The 23677-nt window shown below is 39.7% G+C and overlaps 1 protein-coding gene across 1 annotated transcript in view; it reads left to right on the forward strand.

Moving 5' to 3' along the window:
• Positions 1-23350, forward strand: part of LOC593350 — a 35318-nt gene extending 11968 nt beyond the window's left edge. Inside the window, exons 12-30 of the mRNA XM_030973105.1 lie at positions 1865-2018; positions 2792-2938; positions 3406-3523; positions 4044-4194; positions 4376-4504; positions 4906-5151; positions 5633-5792; positions 6299-6426; positions 7798-8070; positions 8912-9037; positions 11284-11460; positions 14230-14415; positions 14756-14920; positions 15691-15825; positions 16752-16906; positions 17767-17914; positions 19356-20432; positions 21981-22133; positions 23003-23350. Of these exons, the coding sequence (XP_030828965.1) occupies positions 1865-2018; positions 2792-2938; positions 3406-3523; positions 4044-4194; positions 4376-4504; positions 4906-5151; positions 5633-5792; positions 6299-6426; positions 7798-8070; positions 8912-9037; positions 11284-11460; positions 14230-14415; positions 14756-14920; positions 15691-15825; positions 16752-16906; positions 17767-17914; positions 19356-20432; positions 21981-22133; positions 23003-23019 (3845 nt within the window). The 3' untranslated portion in view covers positions 23020-23350. The remainder of the gene's footprint in view (positions 1-1864; positions 2019-2791; positions 2939-3405; positions 3524-4043; positions 4195-4375; positions 4505-4905; positions 5152-5632; positions 5793-6298; positions 6427-7797; positions 8071-8911; positions 9038-11283; positions 11461-14229; positions 14416-14755; positions 14921-15690; positions 15826-16751; positions 16907-17766; positions 17915-19355; positions 20433-21980; positions 22134-23002) is intronic.
• Positions 23351-23677: the final 327 nt, after the last annotated feature.

The raw sequence follows: 23677 nt of genomic DNA on the forward strand, positions 1-23677 counted from the left end.
GAACAGTCTGCGGCAGATCTGCGGCAGGATGAAATTTTGCTGCAGACTTGCCGCATACTAGTATGCCACAGGAACAGTCTGCGGCAGATCTGCGGTAGGATGAAATTTTGCTGCAGACTTGCCGCATACTAGTATGCCACAGGAACAGTCTGCGGCAGGTCTGCGGCAGGATGAAACTTTGCTCCAGACTTGCCGCATACCATCCGCAGAAAAGTGGGAAATTATACAGTCTGAAGCAAGGCTGTAGGCGGCCATTTTGTAGGACATGCAGTACCATATGAGGTTGCAGGCTGAGCCCATGATCTTGTAAATTCCTGTGTTAATTAGCACTGTTAATTGTCTTTTTAGCTTCTGTCAAACCAAACAATTTGCTTCAAGTTCAACTGGTACCATAAGAGGAATTTATTACATAAGAGGAGACTGAGGAATTTACGGACTGTTTCAAACTTTTTTGTTGTGCCATATGTGATCTTATCTTCAGCTCCACTAACTCACTTTTTTGTTGTCACTACCCAAGACGAAAATCCAATTGAACCAATTGAACACCAATTGAATTTTCAATTGGTTTCAATTGGTCTCAATAGGTTTTAACAGGTTTCAATGGGACTTTAATAGGACTTCAGATGGTTTCAATTGGTCCAGATTGTCCCTATTGGACCAATTGGGCCCATTGGCCCCATTGGCCTATGCCCCATTAGACTTTAATGGGACCCCAATTGGCCTGAAGTTGGACTTCAATTGGTCCAATTGAAACCAATTGAAAACCTTTTAAAGTCTAATGGGGCAGATTGGTCCAATTGAAATCCCATTAAAGTCGAATAGGGCCAATTGAAACCAATCATCTCATGCATATTCATTATTACTTTACACGTGTGACAGAAAAATACATTTATCATGATTTGTTAAGCAAATTAAGACAATGCACATCATTTTTGTGATTTCTATTTTCCTTATGCCATTATTAACCAATAGATTATTTTGTCTGATCATGTTACAATTACATTCACGTTTTAGCAATAGATATATTGATTACTAACCAAGAAACTATGATTACTAACCAAGAAACAATATACATATGTACGAGACTGTGTCACTTTTAATGTTCCTCTTGAATACACTTCAAATGATCTATGTGATGAAGTTAATACAATTGAGAATAGAATATACCTAATTGGTAATATCGATATTGCCAATATCGATTATGAAGTATCAATCAGTTTATCACTGGTTCTTCTACATGCATACTTTATTGCCACGTACTGGATATGAAAGAGTATGTGGCAGGTCTGCAGCAAGTCTATATGAGATATGAATATTCATGATGAAGAGTCTGCGACAGGTCTGCAGCAGACTCTTCATCATAATGAAAGAGTATGCGGCAAGTCTGCAGCAATTCTGCAGCAAGTCTGCGGCAGACCTGCCGCAGACTCTTCATCATACTGAAAGAGTATGCGGCAAGTCTGCAGCAAGTCTGCGGCAGACCTGCCGCAGACTCTTCATCATACTGAAAGAGTATGCGGCAAGTCTGCGGCAAGTCTGCGGCAAAACTAATTTGCATGTGAAAAAGATGACTGTCTGCGGCAGGTCTGCTGCAGATCTGCGGCAAGTCTGCCGCAGGAGTATGCGGCAGGCTCATTTCTTTCCTATGGGTAGTTGGCTATGTGGTTTTATTCGACGAGCAGCAGAATTCTTAACGTTTCCCCCTAAATCAGTGTATGCTTAGTATGTTATCTATATGGACTTTTATAAATCGTGTACATGACTATTCAGTATAAAAAAATAGGCGCCATTTTTCTCAAAATCAACATGATCCAGGGCAGTCCTTAGATTGGCACGTTTGCTTTCATTACATTTCTTCCTTCAGGTTTAGCCGTAGACTGGATGACGAAACACTTGTATTGGACGGACCATGCCAGGGGTACCATTGAGGTGTCCAAGTACGACGGATCTTACCGAACAACACTCATCAAGGACGATGTCATCAAGCCTAGGAGCATCGCCATCGATCCAGAGAGAAAGTAGGTTCCTCTTCTAATTCACGGCGCTCACAGAAGTTTTACTTAACACTTGTTGTCAGTAAATTAGAAACGTGTATTTAGAGTGACAACACTCTTTCTTGTGGGGAAAGGCGTGCTTGAAATGTCAATATTCATGCTGATGTTCTTCACAGAAAATAGTGTTTCCATGCCTTAAGTATTATATAATTTGGAGACTATGGTATTAAATCAAATGGAGTCTATATAATATCAAATAAAAGATGAGTTCATGTAACATCTCATTTGACGATGTTGACATTAACATTTCTCGTCAAACCAGGGAAAGCGATATGTGGTTTGGTGGATCTGATCATTACACTTGATACTTTATACACCATTAATAATTGATAATAGTGAATAGCATTTGCTGGAAAAAATATTTTTCCATAAGCCAAGGGCCGGCTAAAATACAATTTAACCTAGGTAGTGAAATGTCTTTAGGCAGGTATTCACAAAGAGCACGCTAACTTTATTCTAGGTGTACACCCCGACGAAAGTGAACGGAGTGCCAAACGTCAACATTTTAATCAAGTAGAAATTACCATAGTTCTGTGACGAAATGAACACAATGATGTCATCATGAATTACTAGATTAATTTCATGTATTCAGATTGTAAACAACTGTAATTCATATAAAAGAAAAATAGTGACGTCTGAAGCTCTTTAAATCAGTAGCCTAGGTAGACCGGGTTAATCCAGGGAGGTGAGCTCGCCCTTTGTGAGTACAAGCCCTTTTGTTTATGTCGTTGCAACAGGTACATCTTCTGGACTGAATTTGGCCCACCTACCCAGATCGAGCGTGCTTCGCTGGATGGAACTGAACGTGTCGTCATAATGAGGGCACCACATGGTCTGCCATTCTTTGTCCCCACTGGGCTAGCTATCGACACCGAAGAACAAAGGTATAATCAGGAGAAAAAAAATTATGAAAATATCGAGCGTTTTACTCAAAAATTTATTTCGTAAAACACAATATGTGTCGTTTTTACAGATGTTCATTCCATAACAGATATCTATCTATCTATCATTCTTATATAAATATTCACTGAGTGACAAAAAAAATCTTCAATTTCATTCAAATTATCAATTTCAATAACACATGTTTACTAATTACAAACAAGAGTCATTACTATTCTTTAAGAATTAGTTTACCTTTGTCTATATTCATTATTCCAAGTCTGAACGCAGTAACTGATAACTTTTTAAACCGCTATAGAAGTAATAGACCTTCAGACTTGACCTGAAATTATCCTTTTAATCTAGTCATCTACCATTCAATAATTGGTTTAGTCATGTGATATCTCCTGAGATATAAATAGAAAATGACTGCTGATCTACTTTTACATCTTCTCCAACTTGTGTGTACTAGGTTGTACTACGCAGATCTTTCAACTCGTACTATCAATAAAGTCGATTATTTCGGGAACAATAAGAGACAGCTACTGAGGAAAAATGGTGCCATCTTCTTCGATGTTGCTCTCTACAAGGTAGAAAATGCATTTGCCACAGATTTTTGTTTTCTCTAGTTATCACACTAAAAAAATGTAGACCTACATGTGTAGTTCGATATGGTTCGTCCAAAGACCGTAGTTTGTGATAACCTCTTCGTGTATATAATGAAAGGACAGTCCAACCTTTAACATTAGTTCATTTCTATGAAACAAGAACATTTAGGACTAAAAGAATGGTTTGAAGTATTAAAGTCGGACCGATTATGAAAAAGTTATGAGTGTTTGAAATGTGAGATCGCTAAATCTATGAGACTCTCCAATTGACAATTTGGTATTTGAAATGTGACACATGCAGGGACAACTCTCCCGTTTCCCGTTTACTAACTACTTTCTGTTTTGGGGGCATTACGAAAAATATATTATAGATAGCATATTAGTATAGGCCCTCTAAAACGAAACACCCTATTGAGTCATGCGTTTAAACAAGAAACCCGAGGGGAGGGTGGATCACCTATGAATCGCATATTTCATGACGGTATTACCGGTTTTCTTCTAGGACTACATTCTATGGACGGAGCTTGGAGGAAACAATGGTATCTACGCAAGCAACCGCCACACTGGAGAGATAGAACTAGTGTATCATAACCGAGGAGAGCAGGTGTATGGCATTACAACTTACGCGGACACCCGTCAGAAGATCATGCATCGTAAGGCAGCTAAACAAGTCTCATACCTTACCGAACAAATATAAGATTTGTATATACTACATAGCATATAATACATTCTAGGCCTACGTTCAATTTCAGAAAATGATAAAACACCTGATATTTCGTGTAATATATTATTATGGCGTCTCATTAAGTCCTCATTATTTTGTCTTCTTCTAAGATCCATGTCGTTACCAGAACGGAGGATGTGATCAGCTGTGTCTCAGCTCATCTTCTAGTCGACGAGGATTCGTGTGTGTTTGCACTCTCGGGTTCTACTTGGCTGACGATGGAAAATCTTGTGTGTCAGGTAATATTGTCCGACCTTTCTTTGCAGATATGTTAGCATTATGCAGAATTGCTTTTAGGTTCGTCATAAAATATAAACATCATATACCCAATAATAATTTGCTCTTCCTTTGCATCGTCCACTTTGCACCAAATAGAAATGGGTGTGATTCCAAGGCGATCGAATAAGAACTGTATACATTTAGTGATACAATTCTTTCCAATATGTTTTCTAGTCTAAGAATAGGCACATATATTGTACTCCCATCCCCGAAATATGTATCTGATTGCACCAGCTATATGATCTACACAGTACACAGCTGTGATGTTTTACAGCCTACGTTTAAACATCTCCATAAAACATGTTACATTATATATATTTACTACTGTCATAATGATTTGTATATGTCGTTGTATTTATAGACCTTGTCCGAGACAACTTCTTTCTGGTCACGGACACCTATCGACGAGCCATCTTTCAGGTCGATATGCAGTCCACCACATTCGAACCCAAAGCCTTGTTCCTTCCAAGCATTCAGAACCCTATAGCGGTGAGCTTTGATCCCATCGACAGGAAGGTCTACTGGACTGACGTGACTTCCAAGACACTCAGCCGTGCCTCGTTGGACGGCAACGACTACCAGGTCATTGCTAGGGATGGTATTGAAGGTAAGTTTGTTTTTTTTCCTATATCACAATCTCGCAGTGGATTAGCCCTAGATAGGCCATGCATCTGTATTAACCCCTTCATATTTACATGTAATTTCATAGATAGTATGTACCGCTATTCATTCCAGGTTCAAGTTTTTTTCCGTAAAATGTTGACGTCTTTTGTCATGATTATTTTTAGGTACATATTTTACCCGTTTTTCCATTAGATTGAAAACTTAAATGGAACTAAAAAGATGAATTTAATTTAAATTGAATATAGCATATTTACATGTATATCAAGTTAACAGATCCGTGGTGTGAAACCCACTTGATATTTATGTATAATGACAAAAGAGTAATAAGAATCAACGGGGTAACGTCATTTTTTGTCCGGTTGTTGTCGGTCTCGTTCTTATGACTGCGGTGTAACATAAAAAAAGTGATAAAATCATATAGTTGAAAACACAAAATGCTCTCTTTATCCATTTATTTCTCTCAGTTCCCGATGGCATTGCCGTAGACTCCATTTCCAGGCTTGTGTACTGGACAGACTATGGCAACCATGGCATCTCTGTATCTCACCTGGACGGATCAAACAGGAAGATGCTGATTCGAGGCTTAGACAAGCCTAGAGCCCTTGTGTTGCATCCCGTGGAAGGGTAATAAACCTTATCCTGGGTGTTTAGAGACTGAACAATAATATTTCATAATACTCTATTGCTAATTATGAGCTGAAGATATTTGGTATTACTTACATAATTTATTGAATATTTATGCTGCACAAAACGTACGACCAACCGGTACAGGGCTCTGAAAATCAGACTATTACTTATATGATTGCAATCACTTAAGTCGATTCGACAAGTAATGGTCGTTATTTTCCACCAAAAAGCCATTTTCAAGCCCTTTCGTTTTGAGAAAAGTTCTAAATTAGTGTTGTCTTTCAAATGCCGTTGGAATTTAATCTTCTCATTTTGGGGCCTGCAAATGAGACACAGTGGAGATTGGTGGTATACCGCCTTCAACCTATTAGAGTTCGACCACATGATATACGCTAGAAAAGCATGTGCTATAACTTCCTCTTGGAACTTGGAAGTGTTATCCATATGTATCTTTCATGTCGATTTTCGATAGTCAATAGATAATTGTTTCATCTAATAACCAGGACAATGTTTTGGACAGACTGGGGTGACAATGCTGTCATTGAACGAGCTTTCATGGACGGAACAGAGCGATCAATAATTGTGTCTGGATCACTGGTATGGCCAAACGGACTCACGATCGACTATGATGGTAAGGACACCTTCATATTAACAATGACGAATGCTATCCTTTTTTTTAATTCAAAGAACGCTCTCAAAACTAAAATGTTAAATATAGCCATTTTAAAGGACCAAGGATTAACCCTTTCTCTCTCTTCCAAATGATAGATTAACACTTTGAACATTTTTTTTGTTTTGAAAGTTATTTTTTTGTTCATTCAATGCACAAGAAATAATAGCAGAATTATAATGTATATATAATTTGTCATAATATTAGAATATATTGGAGTTATATTACCCTAATATAAGTGAAAAATATAATAAAAAATCGCAACTTTCCATTTTTACATCTCAAACTATTACAAATGCATAACAAAGTATATATATATATACGTTTAGCTAACAATTGTCTCAGAAACATAACATAATTATATACAGTTGTAAGTAATTACTACTGCACACGCACACACGAACACACACACACACGCACATGCTCACACACTCAGACACACTTACAATCTTACCTATCCCCCCATACCCAAAGCTTCCCAAACTTCACAAATCCCCCTCCCTTCCCGAACACAGCCACATCCACACAACCGTTGGAAATCCATGCTGGGTCCCAAACAATACAGTTTGAATTTAGCAAATTAAAATTGTTAATTTTACATTTTTAGAAGGTGGTCACTCCGCGGTCCTTTTAAATGGTGATTTAAAATTTTAGTTGATAGAGTGAATCGCTACTTCGTCACGACTCGCGAACTTTGCAATGGAATCCATGAATAAAAAAAAAACTGTAATTCCCATTTCATGTCTATAAAACAAAAGTATCTTAGCTCTCAATTAATAAAATAAACTGTAATGCATCATCCTCTTTTAATAAATTTATTTCAATTGTGTAAATTACGTTAATTAATGTTACTCGTCATTATGTAAATTGTAATGCAATGGTATAACACTGTTGTCTTTCATATTAGCTCTGCACTTGATACTCTTCTGAAACTAAATTTCGAACAATCGTATCTAGAACGTAATAACAATAAACACACAACCTCTGAAGTGCTCTTTTTCAAAGAATCTGAAAAAAACTACGTATCAGCAATGCCCTTTAACTTTTTGAGACATCCATAATACATTTGTTAAAGTGGTGACGGAAGAATAATGTATTGACATGATTGATGAGAGAAAAGATGAGTTACGAACTTCCCCTCGTTCCTGTAACATCACTTTGTAGCTACATTCCACGAGACGATAGCCCACGAGACTGACATAGTAGTGGTATTGTGGACCTTCTGACAGCTTTCATAAAGATTCACTACCACGAACATGTCGGTCTCGTAGGTTGTCGGTCTACTATATGTCCCAACATGACTTTCTTTTGAATGAACTGCCTCTTTGTCAGGTAATCGGCTATACTGGTGCGATGCTGGTCTTGAGCGACTGGAGACGGCTGATTTTAACGGTCGTGGCCGCCGTCTTCTCTTTACGTTCGGACGTAACGTCCATGCCTATGATGTGGCTGTACGTGGTCAGTTTCTTTACTGGACAGACTGGACAATGCAGAGTGTCCTCAAGATGGACAAAGACACTGGTAGCGGTATCGCAACAGTAGGACCCAATGATTACCTCAGACCAAATGGAATATACATGGTGTCCGACGATACTCTGCCATCAGGTATAACTACTCTCATTTCTTGTCCTTTCATTATTTACTTAAAGTAGATCTTTCCAAATCCTGCTTCACCTAATAGACAAGACAATACGGGAAGTGATGAACATGATGGAGCTCCTTATAACGTGCTCAGATAGAGGAACAGCAAGATCATAATTGAATACAAATGTTTAAGCAAATGGCAAGTATCGAATCAAGTGCCAAACAAGACATGCTAAAAAGTACTCTATTAAGGTTTATGTTTAAGAAAATGAAAAGAAATTTCCGTTATCTCTTCGTTTCTAGCACTTAAGTTTTAAACCCTTCTTAAGACTTAAAACATATTTTGAGCCTTGACATTTATTTAACTAAATATACGATAATTTTTTTAAACGAAATTGACTTCTTCAAAAAGATCTTTGAAAACTTAAAAATTCGCACCAATCAGATTGTTTGTAGGTGTTATCATGCATGCGCGCGCAGCTCAAAGTTAATCGTATTGGACTTATTAAAAATGAAATACATTAGACTTGAATTTAAAGTATTTTTAGGGGTTTTATAATCTTAAGTTTTAAAGGACTTAAAATAAGTATTATAAATCAAGAAGGTATTAGAACTGCACTCCGAGCTCGCTGTTATTCGTTTTAGTGAGAGTGACAAATAAAAGTTTCAATTTATTTTTTAAAGATGACGATAAATTGCACTGGTTGTCCGAAAAACAGTGGCGGAGCGTTTCAAACCTTTCCACAGCCACCATGCCGATCATAAGTGAGATTGAGAATAAAACTTCACAAAATGCTGTAGTTAAAGTGTACTGTGTATAGAGGATATAAAGCGCAATGCTTTTTCTTCATCTCCATTCCAGGTGAAAACCAGTGCTCAACTGACAACGGAGGGTGCACAGGACTTTGCCTTCCAGTAGGCTTTGATCGAAACTGCACATGCGCAGATGGATTCCAATTTGATGAGGATGGAACAACTTGTGTCTCAGGTAATTATTAGTAGGGACTTTTCGATTTGCACGTTTATAAGTGGACTGCGACGTATGCGGTCATTTTTAAGCAGGGTTGACGAGGCACGCTCACTGTTGTTCGTTACATTTTCGATTTTACACAACTACGACGCTCGCTTAGTGAGCGCAAAACTCGATCGAAGAGCTAAAGATATAACATCAAATTCGATGCATGGCACTGTTCTCAAAAATAATGCTGCAACAGATTGGCGATGCACAAATAAAATGTGTCCATTTCATGAATTATTCTGCAACAATTTTGATTTAAGGGAAATTACAGACACGAAAATGTGTTAATTTAAGAGAATTCACGCTTCCACACAACTCTCCGGTTCTAGAATTAGGTCATTTGGGTCCATTTTGTGACTTCAATGTTATGTTTCGTGCCTACAAAAGATTGCCTCCGAAAATGTATCGTCACAGTTTGCCAACGACGGCAAAACAAGGGCGAACGCTTTCGAGAATTCTGCTACGAACGATGAGCTCGTCGATGCGCATGCGCACTGCTTCAAAAATGACCGCATACGTCGCAGTCCACTAGTGAACGTGCAAATCGAAAAGTCCCTAGTGGTTCAAGAGGGCGCTTGAGGGGATGAATCCCCTTTTGTCTTGATTATAATTGAATTTAGGGAGGCACATGTGGAAAATTAATGCCAGAAACCACAAGGCTCTTTACCCCTTCCAACAACGCCCTTGCCAAAAAAGCAAAGATCCTGCTTCAAGTTGGATTTTGCCAAATATATCTATCGGAGTGAATCCGCGTAGAATATACTCTTCGTTCGTTTTTTAATGCTCTTGAAATTGGCTACTTCCGTAGTGCTCTTTTCTTTGTATTCTTTCTTGAATATTCAATATAGAATTTACATTATGTAATTGCCACTACCCATCTATGTCGAGCAAATGGTAAGTTAAGCTACGGTCACAAAGATTCGTACGAACGTTGCATTCGTACGAATCACCCTGCTCGTACTAATTTTAGAGTTCGTAGAGATTCGTAGATGGGGTATAAATTCTTACGTCCTTTTACGGAGTTCGTACGAACGCAGTTTAATTCGCAAGAACAACTTAAGACCTCCTTGAGAAACGAAGGATTTTCGGTTATACAATGGCCCTAGAGTTCGTACGTTTTTCGTAAGAATGCCTTGAGTTCTTCTTACCTCAGACTTACGGCCATCTTAAGAGTTTTGTTCTTGCACGATGGTCGTACGTGAAACTCGCGGCATTTTGAAGTCACTCGTAAGAAGATTTTCGATATTTGTGTATATGTTGTTGGGTTGCATAACCTTTCTTCGTAAGGTGGCTTTTCGAACGTCGTAAGAACATCGTAAGCACCACGAAAGATCTTCGTATATTTCGTAGGGTCGAGACACAGTTCTAGAAGCCTCAAATTCTTACGAGTACCTTACGAGTACCTTACGAACACCAGAAGTCGTTCGTACGAAGGCCATATACAAATCTCCGTTCGTAAGGCGTTCTTACGAACGCTGTAATAGCCCTCTATGAACCACGTAAGGTGTCTTTACGATCATCGTAAGAATTTTGTGTGGTTCTTACGATGTTATTACGACTTTCGTATGGCCGCCTTACGAAGAGAGGGTTCCGTATGAGGTTGGACAAATCTTGAAGGAGACCATCGACCAATCTGCGAACTTAGGAACGGTCTAGGAACGCTGGTTTCGTGGTACGGCCTTCTTAAGAAGATCTTACGAAATGCTCTGAAAATAGTTCGTTCGGCGTTCGTAGCAGCTCGTAATGGTATTTGTGACCGAGGCTTTAGTAGGAAAGGATTTCCTAAATATTCAGAGCACCATTATCGCTAGACTAGCCAAAGTCATGGTAATGTTCAGGCACCTTGAGCACAATCCCTTGTGGATATAAGCAAACTGAGAAGTGAGCAGATTCAGGAGAATGTGTGAAGCTAATATCTTTTATTGTTGTTTTATTGTTGCTCTTTATCGTGCGCTATTCAACATGTGGGAGATCGAATGAATATTATTTTGCTTTTAGCTGAATGCTCCATACATACCGTTTATTCACATGCTTCTTGATTTAGTAGTCTACTAAAGGTTGCAGAATGTCTTCTGGATCCCAACCTTGCAACCCGACCTCCTGATAGATTTGCACATGTAAGGCATCAGGTGAGAAAGAAAAAAGAGAATGTTTAAATGGCTAAAGTCGGTAGACATTCATTCCGTATTCTGTCATCCCTCCGTTAATTCCCACAGATCAAGTTACTGAATGTCCACTGGTCTTTCACAATGGTTTTGTTGACGAATCATGCGATCCGCGGCCAGGACACATTTGTGATGTCCAGTGTCATCCAGGTTTTTCCCCTTCTTCTGATGCCATCATCTGCCTATCATCTGGGACATGGGACCTTGACGTCAGCAGAATTTGCATGGGTAAGTTATCCATGTCTGATCCATATCGGCATATGAGAGCACTTGTGTATTACACTAATATTTGAATAATACTTTGAATTTTCTATTGCTATCTACCATCTCATTTTGTAGATAATTTTTGTTATATTTTCATATCATATACGACAGAGGCGATCCCAATTACTTTCAATAAATCAGCTCAAGGACAATTTCAATGACTTATTGTCTGTCCCATAGAATTCATGTTCGGATTATGTAATACGTAATTGTCATGTTCATACATTCAACAGGTTCGAAAGTAGATGTTATCGTCATGATTGTGTTAATCAAAAACAAGCTCCATTGTTTACAAAAACTTTTAAGTCAACGGAGAGATGTTTATTTTAATAGGAACTTTTAGATTTGGGTGGACTGATACGTGTGACGTCCATTCAAGGCAGTGCATTAAAAGGACGTCGATCGTAGCAATCCACGTTGTCGTTGTGCAAATCTAAAAGTCCCTAATGTCAGGGTAACTATACACCCCCGAACTCTCATCAGTGGGAAACTTCTTCTCCCTATGGGACATTTATTCACCTGACAACAACTTCTCTCAGAAAACAATCACTAGGACGCCCCCACCCCTAGTCAATAATATTTTGGATGTCTTCGTCCAGAGTAAGTCATTAACATTATCAATAATGATAATAATATCTTTCATAATTATAATTACTACCACCACAACCACCACCGCTACTATTACTACTGCCGCTACTACTACCACTACTACTACTACTGCTACTTTTCTACTACTACTTCTATACCTACTAATCATTATGATAAATATAATAATACTCTTTTTTAACATTTTTATTCCACCATTTACCCAGAAAGTCTTATGGCGAACAACTGAAGGAGAAAATATGAGAAATAAGAGTCCCAATGAATGACATATTCCCGTGTCGACGATTGATAAAATCGGTGAATTTTATATTCCGATTTGAAACAATATTATCGTAGAGTTGTTAACGGATAACCAATTTATGTAGATTATTTATAACGAATTGTCCTAGGGATAGTTTCCATGTATGATAGCCGTCTGAAAGTTTTTGTTCGAGGGTGGTTTCCATTTATTATAGCCATCTGAATGTATTGTAATTTGTAGGTTTATTTGCACTTTTTTGTTTTGTTTAATATGTAATTGTTTGTCAGTCTACTTTGTTTTTTTATAGCGCTTAGAGACTTCGGTGGTAAGCGCTTTATACGTAACGTTGTTATTATTGTTATCATAGGGGTAGTTTCCATGTATGATAGCCGTAGAGAGCACACTTTTTTTTCTTGTCCTCGAAAATTTGAAAAATCGCACGCCCCCCCCCCCTTGAGCGTCTGGGGGGGGGGGGGGGGAGGGGGTCATCTAAAAAAAAAGGGTAAAATTAACGTGTTTTTACACGTTTTTTTCCCGGGGGAAGGGGGGGGGGGGCGGGCGGGCCCCCGGGCCCCCTGGACCCGCCACTGGTTTTCATGTATGATAGCGGTCTGAAGGCAATTGTCCTACGAGTAGTTTCAATATATGATAACCGCATGAAGGTAACTGTCTAGCTAGGAGTGGTTTCCAAGTATGGTAGCCGTCTGAAGGTAATTGTCCTAGGCAGGCGCGTACGCAGGGGGAGGGGGGGGGGTTTGGGGGGTTAACCCCCCTTTGGTAATTTTATGTATGTAAACCCCCCTAAAAAAAACCTAAAACCCCCCCTCCCCCCCTTTAAAAAAAAATTATTCCAAGGACCGACCTAAAAAAGGTGACCTTACCCCCCCCCCCCCCAACTGAGCAAAATGTCAAATTTCATAGGGGTAGTTTCCATGTATGATAGCCGTAGAGAGCACACTTTTTTTTCTTGTCCTCGAAAATTTGAAAAATCGCACGCCCCCCCCCCCCCTTGAGCGTCTGGGGGGGGGGGGGAGGGGGTCATCTAAAAAAAAAAGGTAAAATTAACGTGTTTTTACACGTTTTTTTCCCGGGGGAAGGGGGGGGGGGCGGGCGGGCCCCCGGGGCCCCCTGGATCCGCCACTGGTTTTCATGTATGATAGCGGTCTGAAGGCAATTGTCCTACGAGTAGTTTCAATATATGATAACCGCATGAAGGTAACTGTCTAGCTAGGAGTGGTTTCCAAGTATGGTAGCCGTCTGAAGGTAATTGTTCTAGGCAGGCGCGTACGCAGGGGGGGGGGGGGGGGGGGGTTTGGGGGGTTAACCCCCCTTTGGTAATTTTATGTATGTAAACCCCCTAAAAAAAAACCTAAAACCCCCCCCCCCCCCCCCCTTTAAAAAAAAAATTATTCCAAGGACCGACCTAAAAAAGGTGACCTTACCCCCCCCCCCCCCAACTGAGCAAAATGTCAAATTTCCAAATTTCGATAAAAAAAGTGTCCTCTTACCCCCCCCCCCCCCCCCCGCTTATTCAGCGGCTGGCTGAGTCGTTGCGAAATTTTCGGACCGATTTATAAATGTTAACCCCCCCCCCCCCTTGAAAAAATCCTGCGTACGCGTCTGATCCTAGGGGTAGTTCCCATTTATGATCGCCGTCTGAAGGGATTGTCCTCGCGGTCTGAATATAATGTCCTCCGCGTAATTTACCGTGTGATTAGTTGTTTGAGAATCATTGTTCTAAGGGCTCAATTTCCAGGAAGAGGACTATCTGGAATAACAACCCATTAGGTAATTGTCCCTAATATAATGCCCATATATAGTTCGGACACTACCCTATCCATTTTTCATTTTACAATTTCATTTTGATTTCATCATTTTCTCCTCAGCTGTTCAGTGTCGTCGACTCGAAACACCACCGCACGCTCTCCCTGGACCGTGCTCTCTTCCTTACAACACCGGCAAGATGTGCACATATTCTTGCATGCCAGGATACATAAAGACTAGAGGAGATGACAGGAGAATGTGTGACGAGCATGGTGAATGGATTGGGAGTCCAATACGCTGTGAACAGGGTTAGTTTTGTAATCCCTAATCATAGATAGCGACCTCAATTTCAAAGATATACGTGACGATTTGCATGCAGTGACAATGTGAAATTCTGGCAAACCAAAACAAAACAAAGAGAATTGCATTAATGACTTGTCTGGTTTCTCTCCCATCGCTTCAGGGTTATGAGACATCTTTTAATGCCATATCTTGAATGATACATTGACATTAAAAATAGCGCAATGCCTTGAATTTATACAGATTTGGCTGAAGGAAAAAACGTCAATGGTTAAAAATATTTGCATGATTGTGATAATCTAATATTGCTTATCAACTCACGTACTTCTGATAATCTATCTTCTGCAGATCCTGGGCCTAGAACCGCTTCATCTTGTAATCCCAACCTGGCTTTCCTTGAAGAACCTCAGAATCTAGAAGTAGCTCGCAGAGATCTTTTAGAGCTGAGGTGCCGGGTCAGCGACCAAGATGCAACCTTGACATGGGTCAAAGATGGACAAAGGTTGGATTCAGGTAGGGACACCACTCAAAACTGATTTTAAAAAAAATCAGGTTTGGTAACATGGTACATAACGGTAATCCGGATACTTCATTTGCTTTCAAAATAGTGATTAAAAAGTCAATCGTCGTCTGTCTAAATGAAGTCTGTGAAAGCCCTGCATTGTACATGATAGTAATAAAGTAATAAAGTAATAAATCAAACAGAATAATAGTAAAAGTATGCATTGAATCTGTCAATATTACCTTTTTTCATTGTGTGGTTTCGATGAAATAAACTAGATAGAAATAAATTCAACGAAAATATTATTGCAAATACTTTTTTTGTAAGTTCGTGTATTTGAGAATGAAGAGGAAAAACACCCCCACAAAAGAGAGAGAGAGGAGGAGACCAATGAAATCCCGAGAATAGTCCCAGATAATTCTACACCTTGCAATTCCTATGCACACATACACACTTTCCTCACACACCCACGAGATATGTAAAGGTGTCGTGGTTAAGTGCAGCATTTTATTTAACATCTCTAGGGTTCCGGGTGAGAAACTGATTGAAGATCAATTTTTGTATCCATTATGAAATCAACGTAAATTTCGTAGAAACAAGATATTACAAACCGCTATGTATTATCATGAATAACAGACATTTTAAAGACAAGTAAGTGTCGTTTTAGGTATTAAGAGTCGGTATGGCGTCGGTTTGGCGGCGTGATTAGGTGCTATATGTGTTTATCCTTGCTTTTCATAGTACTTAGAAACTGTAAAAAATCTATCAAATTCGCCCTAAGGTGCTGTAAACGGTATCTACGTCGACCAGCCCAACCAGCTTTTCATTCCAAGCTTCGATGAACCACACGCAGGACACTACGCATGCGCTGTATTCTCCGGAGAAAGGGAATGCATGCGATCTGAGGCCAATATAAGTAAGTTCCTTCTTCTCAAATATCATTCTTGATAGAATAGATTGTCTTAGAATGATAACGCATTAAGTTGGTTTGTAGATACTAAGAGTTTATTGTTCATACAAAAAGAAGTGAATGGTATAAAGTTTCTCATGTCTACCTCCTGCACACAACGCATTTGAAAGAGAAAAGGGAGAGTCACCCCAGAACAACTTCAAATTAGGAAGAAAACCAAATAATTACAGTTACTTTTACATCATACATCAAATCATAAAATTGCACAAATCACAACGATAACGTCCTTCGCAATAGAAACTCCACCCATCCACACGGAACAATGTAGGGAAAAATGATGATTTTGCTGAAATACATGGATCATCGTTGATTTTGGACCCTTTCCGAACCCCTCCCCCAACCCCGACGCCAATGTCTAGATACAGGCGCGGATCCAGGATTTCTTAGGGGAGGGGGCCCAACTTTTTTTTTTTTTTGCTCCCGAAAATTTGAAAATCGCGCCGGCCGAAAAGTCGCTCAGTGGGGGGGGGGGGTGGTACAGAGCACAATTTTTTTTTTTTTTTTTTTTTTGCTCCCGAAAATTTGAAAAACGCGCCGGCCAAAAATTCGCTCAGTGGGGGGGGGGGGGGGGGGGGGGGGGGGGGGGGGGGGGGGGGGGGGGGGCGTGGGGGGGGGGGGTAGTGAGCACATTTTTTTTTTCTTGATCCTCAAAAAAAATTTCAATTTGCACCCCCCCCCCCCCTTGAGCGCCAGGGGGGGGGGGGGGGCCCAACCTCCAAAAATCGTAAAAATCACGTGATTTTACATGATTTTTTTCTCAAGGGGGGGGGGGGCCGGGCCCCCGGGCCTCCCCCCTGGATCCGCCACTGTCTAGATACGCCACTGTTCATTAATTTCATCCCATTCCTTGCTTTCATTTACATTGCTGACAGCTTTCAACCCCCGGAGCTACTTCGAAATCGTTCCCTTGAATGCGTATGTCAATATCGGTGAGGGTCATCGGTTCCAGTGCTCCCCCAAACAAAACACATGGAGTGTCGTCTGGGAGAAGAATGGGCTAACGCTTGTAGAAGGAAACCTTCTCATTGTGAGTTACTTTCTAAATTAAGGGCAGTTGCACACTGGGGTCTCAAGAATTTAATAGCTTTTGTATAATAAAAATAACCCATTTTTGTCGCACTTTCGTAATGGAATTCCTGTTATACACTTGCTCTCATATGGACAAATTAGAGAAATAGTTAGATAATGTGTTTATTTGAAGGTTGATATCACTTAGCTAACGAAAGAAGATTGCCAATTGTCATATGTAATTTGTTCTACTATCCAAAGAAATGTTTTTTTTTTAATTATATCGTCAATGAGCCAGATTAATTGATGAAAAGTGTTCTTCTAATTGTTTCATCTCTTTTTTAAAACTTTTTCATAAGCTGGTGAGACCCTTTCAAAGGTCTAATGCGATATATAAGAGCTGTTCTATTATTTTTCTTATTATTTGTTTCTTGTATAAAAGGCATATTATCAAAACTGAAAGCTTCTGCGAATACCATGATTCTGCACAAACAGTGACTTTCTATTAATCAGTCAGGAAGTTGGAAGTATTTGAAGGATATTTGGTGTATTGTCCCCCGTTAACCAGAAAGCTTTTGAAAGAAATGAGAGGAAGAAAAGTTGAAGTCCATCACAATTTTCCGTTGTCAAGAGAAAATCTAATTATGTATATTAAGTTAACGATAAAATGTTTTCATGTTTACAAATTAAACAATATATTTCAGTTTATTACTGATTCTGTGAAGGTGAACACATTCTTCTTTTTACTTTTAACTAATCTGAACTAATGTTATAAATGGACTTGGACCTCCTTCCTCTCATGAATTCAGTTAGGATATACATAAAATGCATTTCCATAGATTCAAGTGGTTCTATTTACATGATTCTTTTATCTGGCAGCGCGGAGGATACCTCTATCTAACAAATATAAGGGAGGAAAATGAAGGGAAGTACACCTGCGTTGCCCGTGACGTGTTCGGACGAACCAAGGGTCGAGTACATGCCTGGCTTTATTTGACTGATCCACCTCAGATTGACATTACTACAGGTAAGGCTTAGGATCAACGCCTTTGATTCTTGCATATCGACATTCGCCATCGTCGTTGTAGTTATCTACTACATATACTACGACTACCACCACCACTACTACCACTACTATACTACTATAGCAATACTACTCAGTGGCGAAATAGGGGAAAAGAGAGAGCGACGGAAGAAAGAGGAGACACGGAGAGGGGGGGGGGTGCTACAAAAATAAAGAAGGGAAAAAAAAAGAAGAGTATAAAGGAGAAGAAAAAATACGCGCTATCCTTAGTTTTCAGATCGCAAACGTATAAATCAGTGGTGGATCCAAATCGGGCCGAATCGATGGCCTAAAAAAAAAATTTAAAAAAAAAGAGAGAGAGAGAGAAAGACAAAATGAAATTAAAAAGTATAGAAACAAAAATCGGTATCCTGAGTAACGGGTCGGCAATATATTGGGTGTGGAAACTCCACCGAAAGCTATGCGCAATGCGTGCATAAACGTATGTATCAGTGGCGAAACGGGAGGGGGAAGGGCGAATCAGCTGCAGCCCTCCCCTTTTTGTGGCGGTCTGACAATAGAGAACAGAGAAAGAGAGAGGGAGAGGGGGAGAGCGAGAGCGAGAGAGAGAGAGAGAGAGAGAGAGCGAGATCGCGATGGGAAAAAGGGGAAAAGAAAGAAAAGAAAGAGGGAAGAATGTAAAAGAGAAGTAGAAGGAAAAAAAAAAGCTAAATTGCTAGAACTCATGAGCGTCCGGTCGCCAGCGCATACGTTGGCTTCGGCCTCTATTTTGGAAAATCCTGGATCCACCACTGCTACTACTACATTTACTACTTATACTATTAATAACTACTACTACTACTACTACTACTACTACTACTACTATTTCTACGACTTTTTTCTCACTTAAATGCATTATATAAACTTGATCCTTATAAGTGTTCCTCTCATATACTCCACATATTATATATGTATTAAATCGTATTACATCATGTTGGAAGAAAGACAAATACACTTGAACTTGAACTTACTTCTACTTCTACTTCTACTACTGCTACTACTATTTCTACTACTATTACTACTAATATTACTACTAGATATACTCCTCCTGCTTCTTCTTCTACTTTTAAAATACAACTTCTACTAATGCTATACTACTACTATTAGTACTACTACTACTACTGCTTTCTGCTGCAACTACTACTACATGTCCTGCTACCTTCACTACTACTTCTACTATTTCTACTACTACAACTACCAGCCTGTACTATTATCAAATTATAAACATGGTTAAGGAAAGCTAATATCATGTATATATATAATATATGTATTTTTTCATCCAATGGGAATAACTCGATTCTTATTTATTGAAAGTCATATATTAAAATTTTGAAAAGAGCTTTATTGATCACTACTCTTACTAAAATCACCACAAGTACTTTCTATTAATTGTTTTTATTTCTAGTTTGCGGCACGATTACATATTGGAAAGAGAGCAAAGCTCAAACTACACCCTCCCCAGTGGTAGTTACTCACACCGAGGATCCTGATATCGCCGAACCTTCAATCGACTGGAGCAGCAGCGTTAACGCTGCAAACGGACGTGTGGTCGGAGGAACTACAGCAAATCATGGTTCGGCGCCCTTCATGGTCCGAATCCGGGAAAAAAGGACTGATAAAGTAGTGGATCCATGGACCTTCATCTGCGGTGCGACACTCCTGGACCAGAGGTGGATTTTGACTGCTGCGCATTGCATGTTTGACAAGCACGAAAACTTGATTCGAAAGGAAAACATGGATTTATTTTTTGGTGATTATGATTCAAAGTTTACAGAAGAGACAGAAAAGAGCCGACAGCCAGCGGAAATGATTGTGCATGAGGATTTTGACAAGACGAACTATGATAATGACATTGCCCTGATACGTATCGATCCACCACTGTGGGAGTTCACTCCTTACATTCGTCCTATTTGCCTGGCTCCTGGGGTTCTGGCCAGTAGTATAATGGAGACCGATAACAACGGGCGCGTGACCGGATGGGGACAAGAGTCTGTCGGAAGTTCAACCAGTCGGTTTATGAAAGAGGTGGAGTTACCAATTGTTGACCGGCAAACTTGCGAGGATAGTATTGACGAGGATGAAGGAGAATTTACTGACAACATGTTCTGTGCTGGTTACGACAGTGGGAAGAAGGACTCCTGCGAAGGCGACAGTGGGGGTCCATTTGCTTTTCGTCATGATGATGGACGGTGGTATCAACTGGGTATTGTAAGCTGGGGCGTCGGGTGTGCTAAGGTGGGAGAATACGGGTTCTACACAAGCGTCTCTAGATATCTTCATTGGTTACGTTCTAAGAATGTAACAGTTGCATATTCTCCGAACGTGGCGAGACGGTTCAATGAGATTCAACCCAGTGAGGCACTGTCCTTTACAGTGAGATCTCCTAGCAATTTGACTGTTGCAGCAGGTAGCGTAGTCGATCTAGAGTGTTCCCCTAACAGAGATGATGCGTCCGTTCAGTGGTTCATAAATAACAATCCAGGTAACATGTTACTCTCTACATACCTTATCAGAATACATGTTTTGATTCCAAACAGTACTAGATGGGTTTGGTAAAAACACACACAGGTGATCCGACATTCGGTCCATGCAGCGACATGTTCGTCAAATATGGAGGGTAATGCAGACACCTCACCAGACCTACACCAGCTACACCAAGTGCAAACGAATAAACAATAAAATTACCCCTAATTATGGCGCTCCAAAGTGGTCGGTTTGGAGTCAGTGACAGTGCCTGAAGTTGTTTTGGTTATAGCATTAAGTCCAGATGTAAAGTGATAAATTCGTCTAGTATGCCAACATTTACTGAGGATGAATTGACGTCGTTGCATCTGACATACTCTCACAATCATTGCGTTTTAGTTTTGAGAGAAATGCTAAGTTTGGTTTTGTTTCTTTGAGGAAAGTTCTTGTAAAAGTGTGAAAGGCGTTTTGGAGCATTTCTCAATGTTTTTATCCCAATAAAGCAGTGTCCAATGAAAAAAAAAAAATTGGATTTGAAGTGTATCCATGCATCGAATATGACTAGAAATAATGGGTCAGAGTCTAATGCTAAATGATGTGTGGTCCCAAGTACCCATGTCTGTGGTCATTGATTTTAATGTTTGTGATTTTAGTAAATCTGTCATAATTTTTGATGATCCCAAAATTAATGCCGCACAATAGTTGTTTCTTTTTACAACATTTTAACCGTCCAAAATAACTTCTAGATTGTAATCGCATAACAGGTACTCAACTTTATCTTTAAAGTTTGATGCAAAATCATGATAAACAAATATACCATGCACTGAGAGGCTCTAGTTAAAATTATGGATCGATGTGGCAGGAATAGCACTATTTTCTGAGGGGCGTAGCCCCGAAGACAATAGTGCTATTTCTGTCGCCGAGGAATCCATAATTTCACTAGTGGCTAAAATAGTGCATGATATATTTGTTTTATATTTTCAAACCAACCTTCAGATAAATAATAATGATAATAATGTTTCCTGTCACTGAAGTAGTGAAGAGTGCAGTGAGAGCAGCACAGTTCCGCGACCGCGACCGATAACACGTTGATCTTGATCGATCGCATATATATATATGACGTCATCTATGGTATAGTGCCATGGTATATTGCACTATACCGTGGATGACGTCACGGTTACATCATAGCAATGTTATGTTTGGCCACATGATGCTATGTTGACCAATCACTGAATTGGATTTCATTGATCAAAAATATGATACCTTTTATAGTACCGGGAAATTAATTGAACCATTATACTATGCCACTGCCCCTCACCATGGATGACGTCACGGTTACATCATAGCAATGTTATGTTCGGCCACATGATGCTATGTTGACCAATCACTAAACAGGATTTCATTGATCAAAAATATGATAACTTTTATAGTACCGGGAAATTAATTGAACCATAATACTATTCCCATTGCCCCTCATAATGATTAGTGTTGTATATAACAAACTGTCGTTTCCAATCTGACTTTAAAAGTCATACAATCCTTTTAATTTCTCTCTTGTTATTCGCAGTGAGAAACCTTGTGGAAGGAGTGCGTATCGAAACTTCTGGACTAGTCTTACACTTTGACGCCATAGAGGATAGTTACTCTGCAGTTTACTCGTGCGAGGCCAGGGTCAATGATGAGGAGGGAGAGCAAGTCATCAGAGCAAACTTCCAACTACGTAAGTGGCTTGGTGGAACCATAGCGAATAAAGACAGATAGTTGTGATACGATGCACGGTCATAGGTTAAATTTAAGTCCCGAATAGACAGGTTCGTAGTTCGCTTTGTTACATATGACCCCCAAATATCCACATATTGTTTTACACATGGACACGTCCCACTGTGTGCATTTCGGAATAATCACTGCTAGCGTGATGGAGGTGGTTCTAGGACACCTACCCCCTGGACATCCACCCCCGGACAACCACCCCAGTCAACTACCCTCTAGGACGAATACCCCCGAGACAACTACCAGCGGGCAACTATCCCCCAGACAAGTACCCCTAGAACAACTACCCCCGAGGACAACTACCCCTAGGACAAGTTGTTCTGGGGTAGTTGTCCTAGGGGGTGGTTGCCCTAGGGGGTAGTTGTCCTAGGGGGTAGTTGTCCTAGAGGGTAGTTGACTGGGGTTGGTTATCCGGGATGGAGGTCCAGGGAGTAGGTGTCCGGATACGATGGATGTGCTTAATGAATGCCCTTTGTTTGCTCCCTGAAAAAATACTTACACCTGTGTATCAGAGAGTGTGCTTTCGGTGAATAAATGAATAATGATTTGCATGACTTTCATCGGCACGAATCCAGTATTCATCTCGATGGGTTATACTATTTTACTTTTAGAACAAATGAACTTTATCTGCCCATGCGCAGATTGTATCTACTAGTTCCCTCTCGCATACAATCTCTATGGGATGGAACTATGTTGAGACTCCATGCATTAAAGCACTGACCGATCAGATACAATCTTCTCTCCTAAGCTAAGCAGGGAAATAAAGATCAAATTGTATGTTAGCCTCTAATTACTGTATATTTCTCTTTTTGTATTCAGAGGTTACTGGAGCTTGATGATGTTCAGTCCAACCCAACTCGACAATGCAATAATCATGGTTGAAAGGAGAGATGTTGTGTTTTCTGTACTTCTTAAAATTGAGCCAGGAGCGTCAATGTTGAGAGAAACTACGAATTAAATTTTTTTTTTCTCATCCTGTCTTCCAATGATTTTGAATAGTAAGAACGTTCGATTTATTCTCAAAATAGTTGTTTTTGTATTAAAACAACACTATTATTGATCATCTTTTTTTTTACAAAATATGACAATATCATAATCAAAACCTCTGAATTGCGATTTAGATTTCTTTTTGTTTGTTTTAATGAATGAAATGCAGTGCATTGTTTTACTAGTGTCATACACAGTAAAAACGCTGCTTAAAAAAGTGATGTTCACTTACAGTTGTACACTATCTTAAACAACAGTTGAACAAATTGTAAACAATGTTGCTCGAAACGAAAGTAATTTTGTTAAACATTCGCTGTTTAAAATTTAATGACTGCTTTATTTACTATACGAGAGCTTTTAGACAGTGTTGTTTACATATGACGTCATGTGTCACGTGCCAGTAAAGTGCGCGTTGGCTAAAAGATTTGTTTCAAATCATGGCCAACCAAGCTGTAGACGTGTCGTGGATGAGTGGAAACGTCGCCGGACTGTCGATCACAAGGTCCA

Source organism: Strongylocentrotus purpuratus, unplaced genomic scaffold (genome assembly GCF_000002235.5).
Source record: "Strongylocentrotus purpuratus isolate Spur 01 unplaced genomic scaffold, Spur_5.0 spur5_scaffold_6, whole genome shotgun sequence".
NCBI lineage: Eukaryota > Metazoa > Echinodermata > Echinoidea > Camarodonta > Strongylocentrotidae > Strongylocentrotus > Strongylocentrotus purpuratus.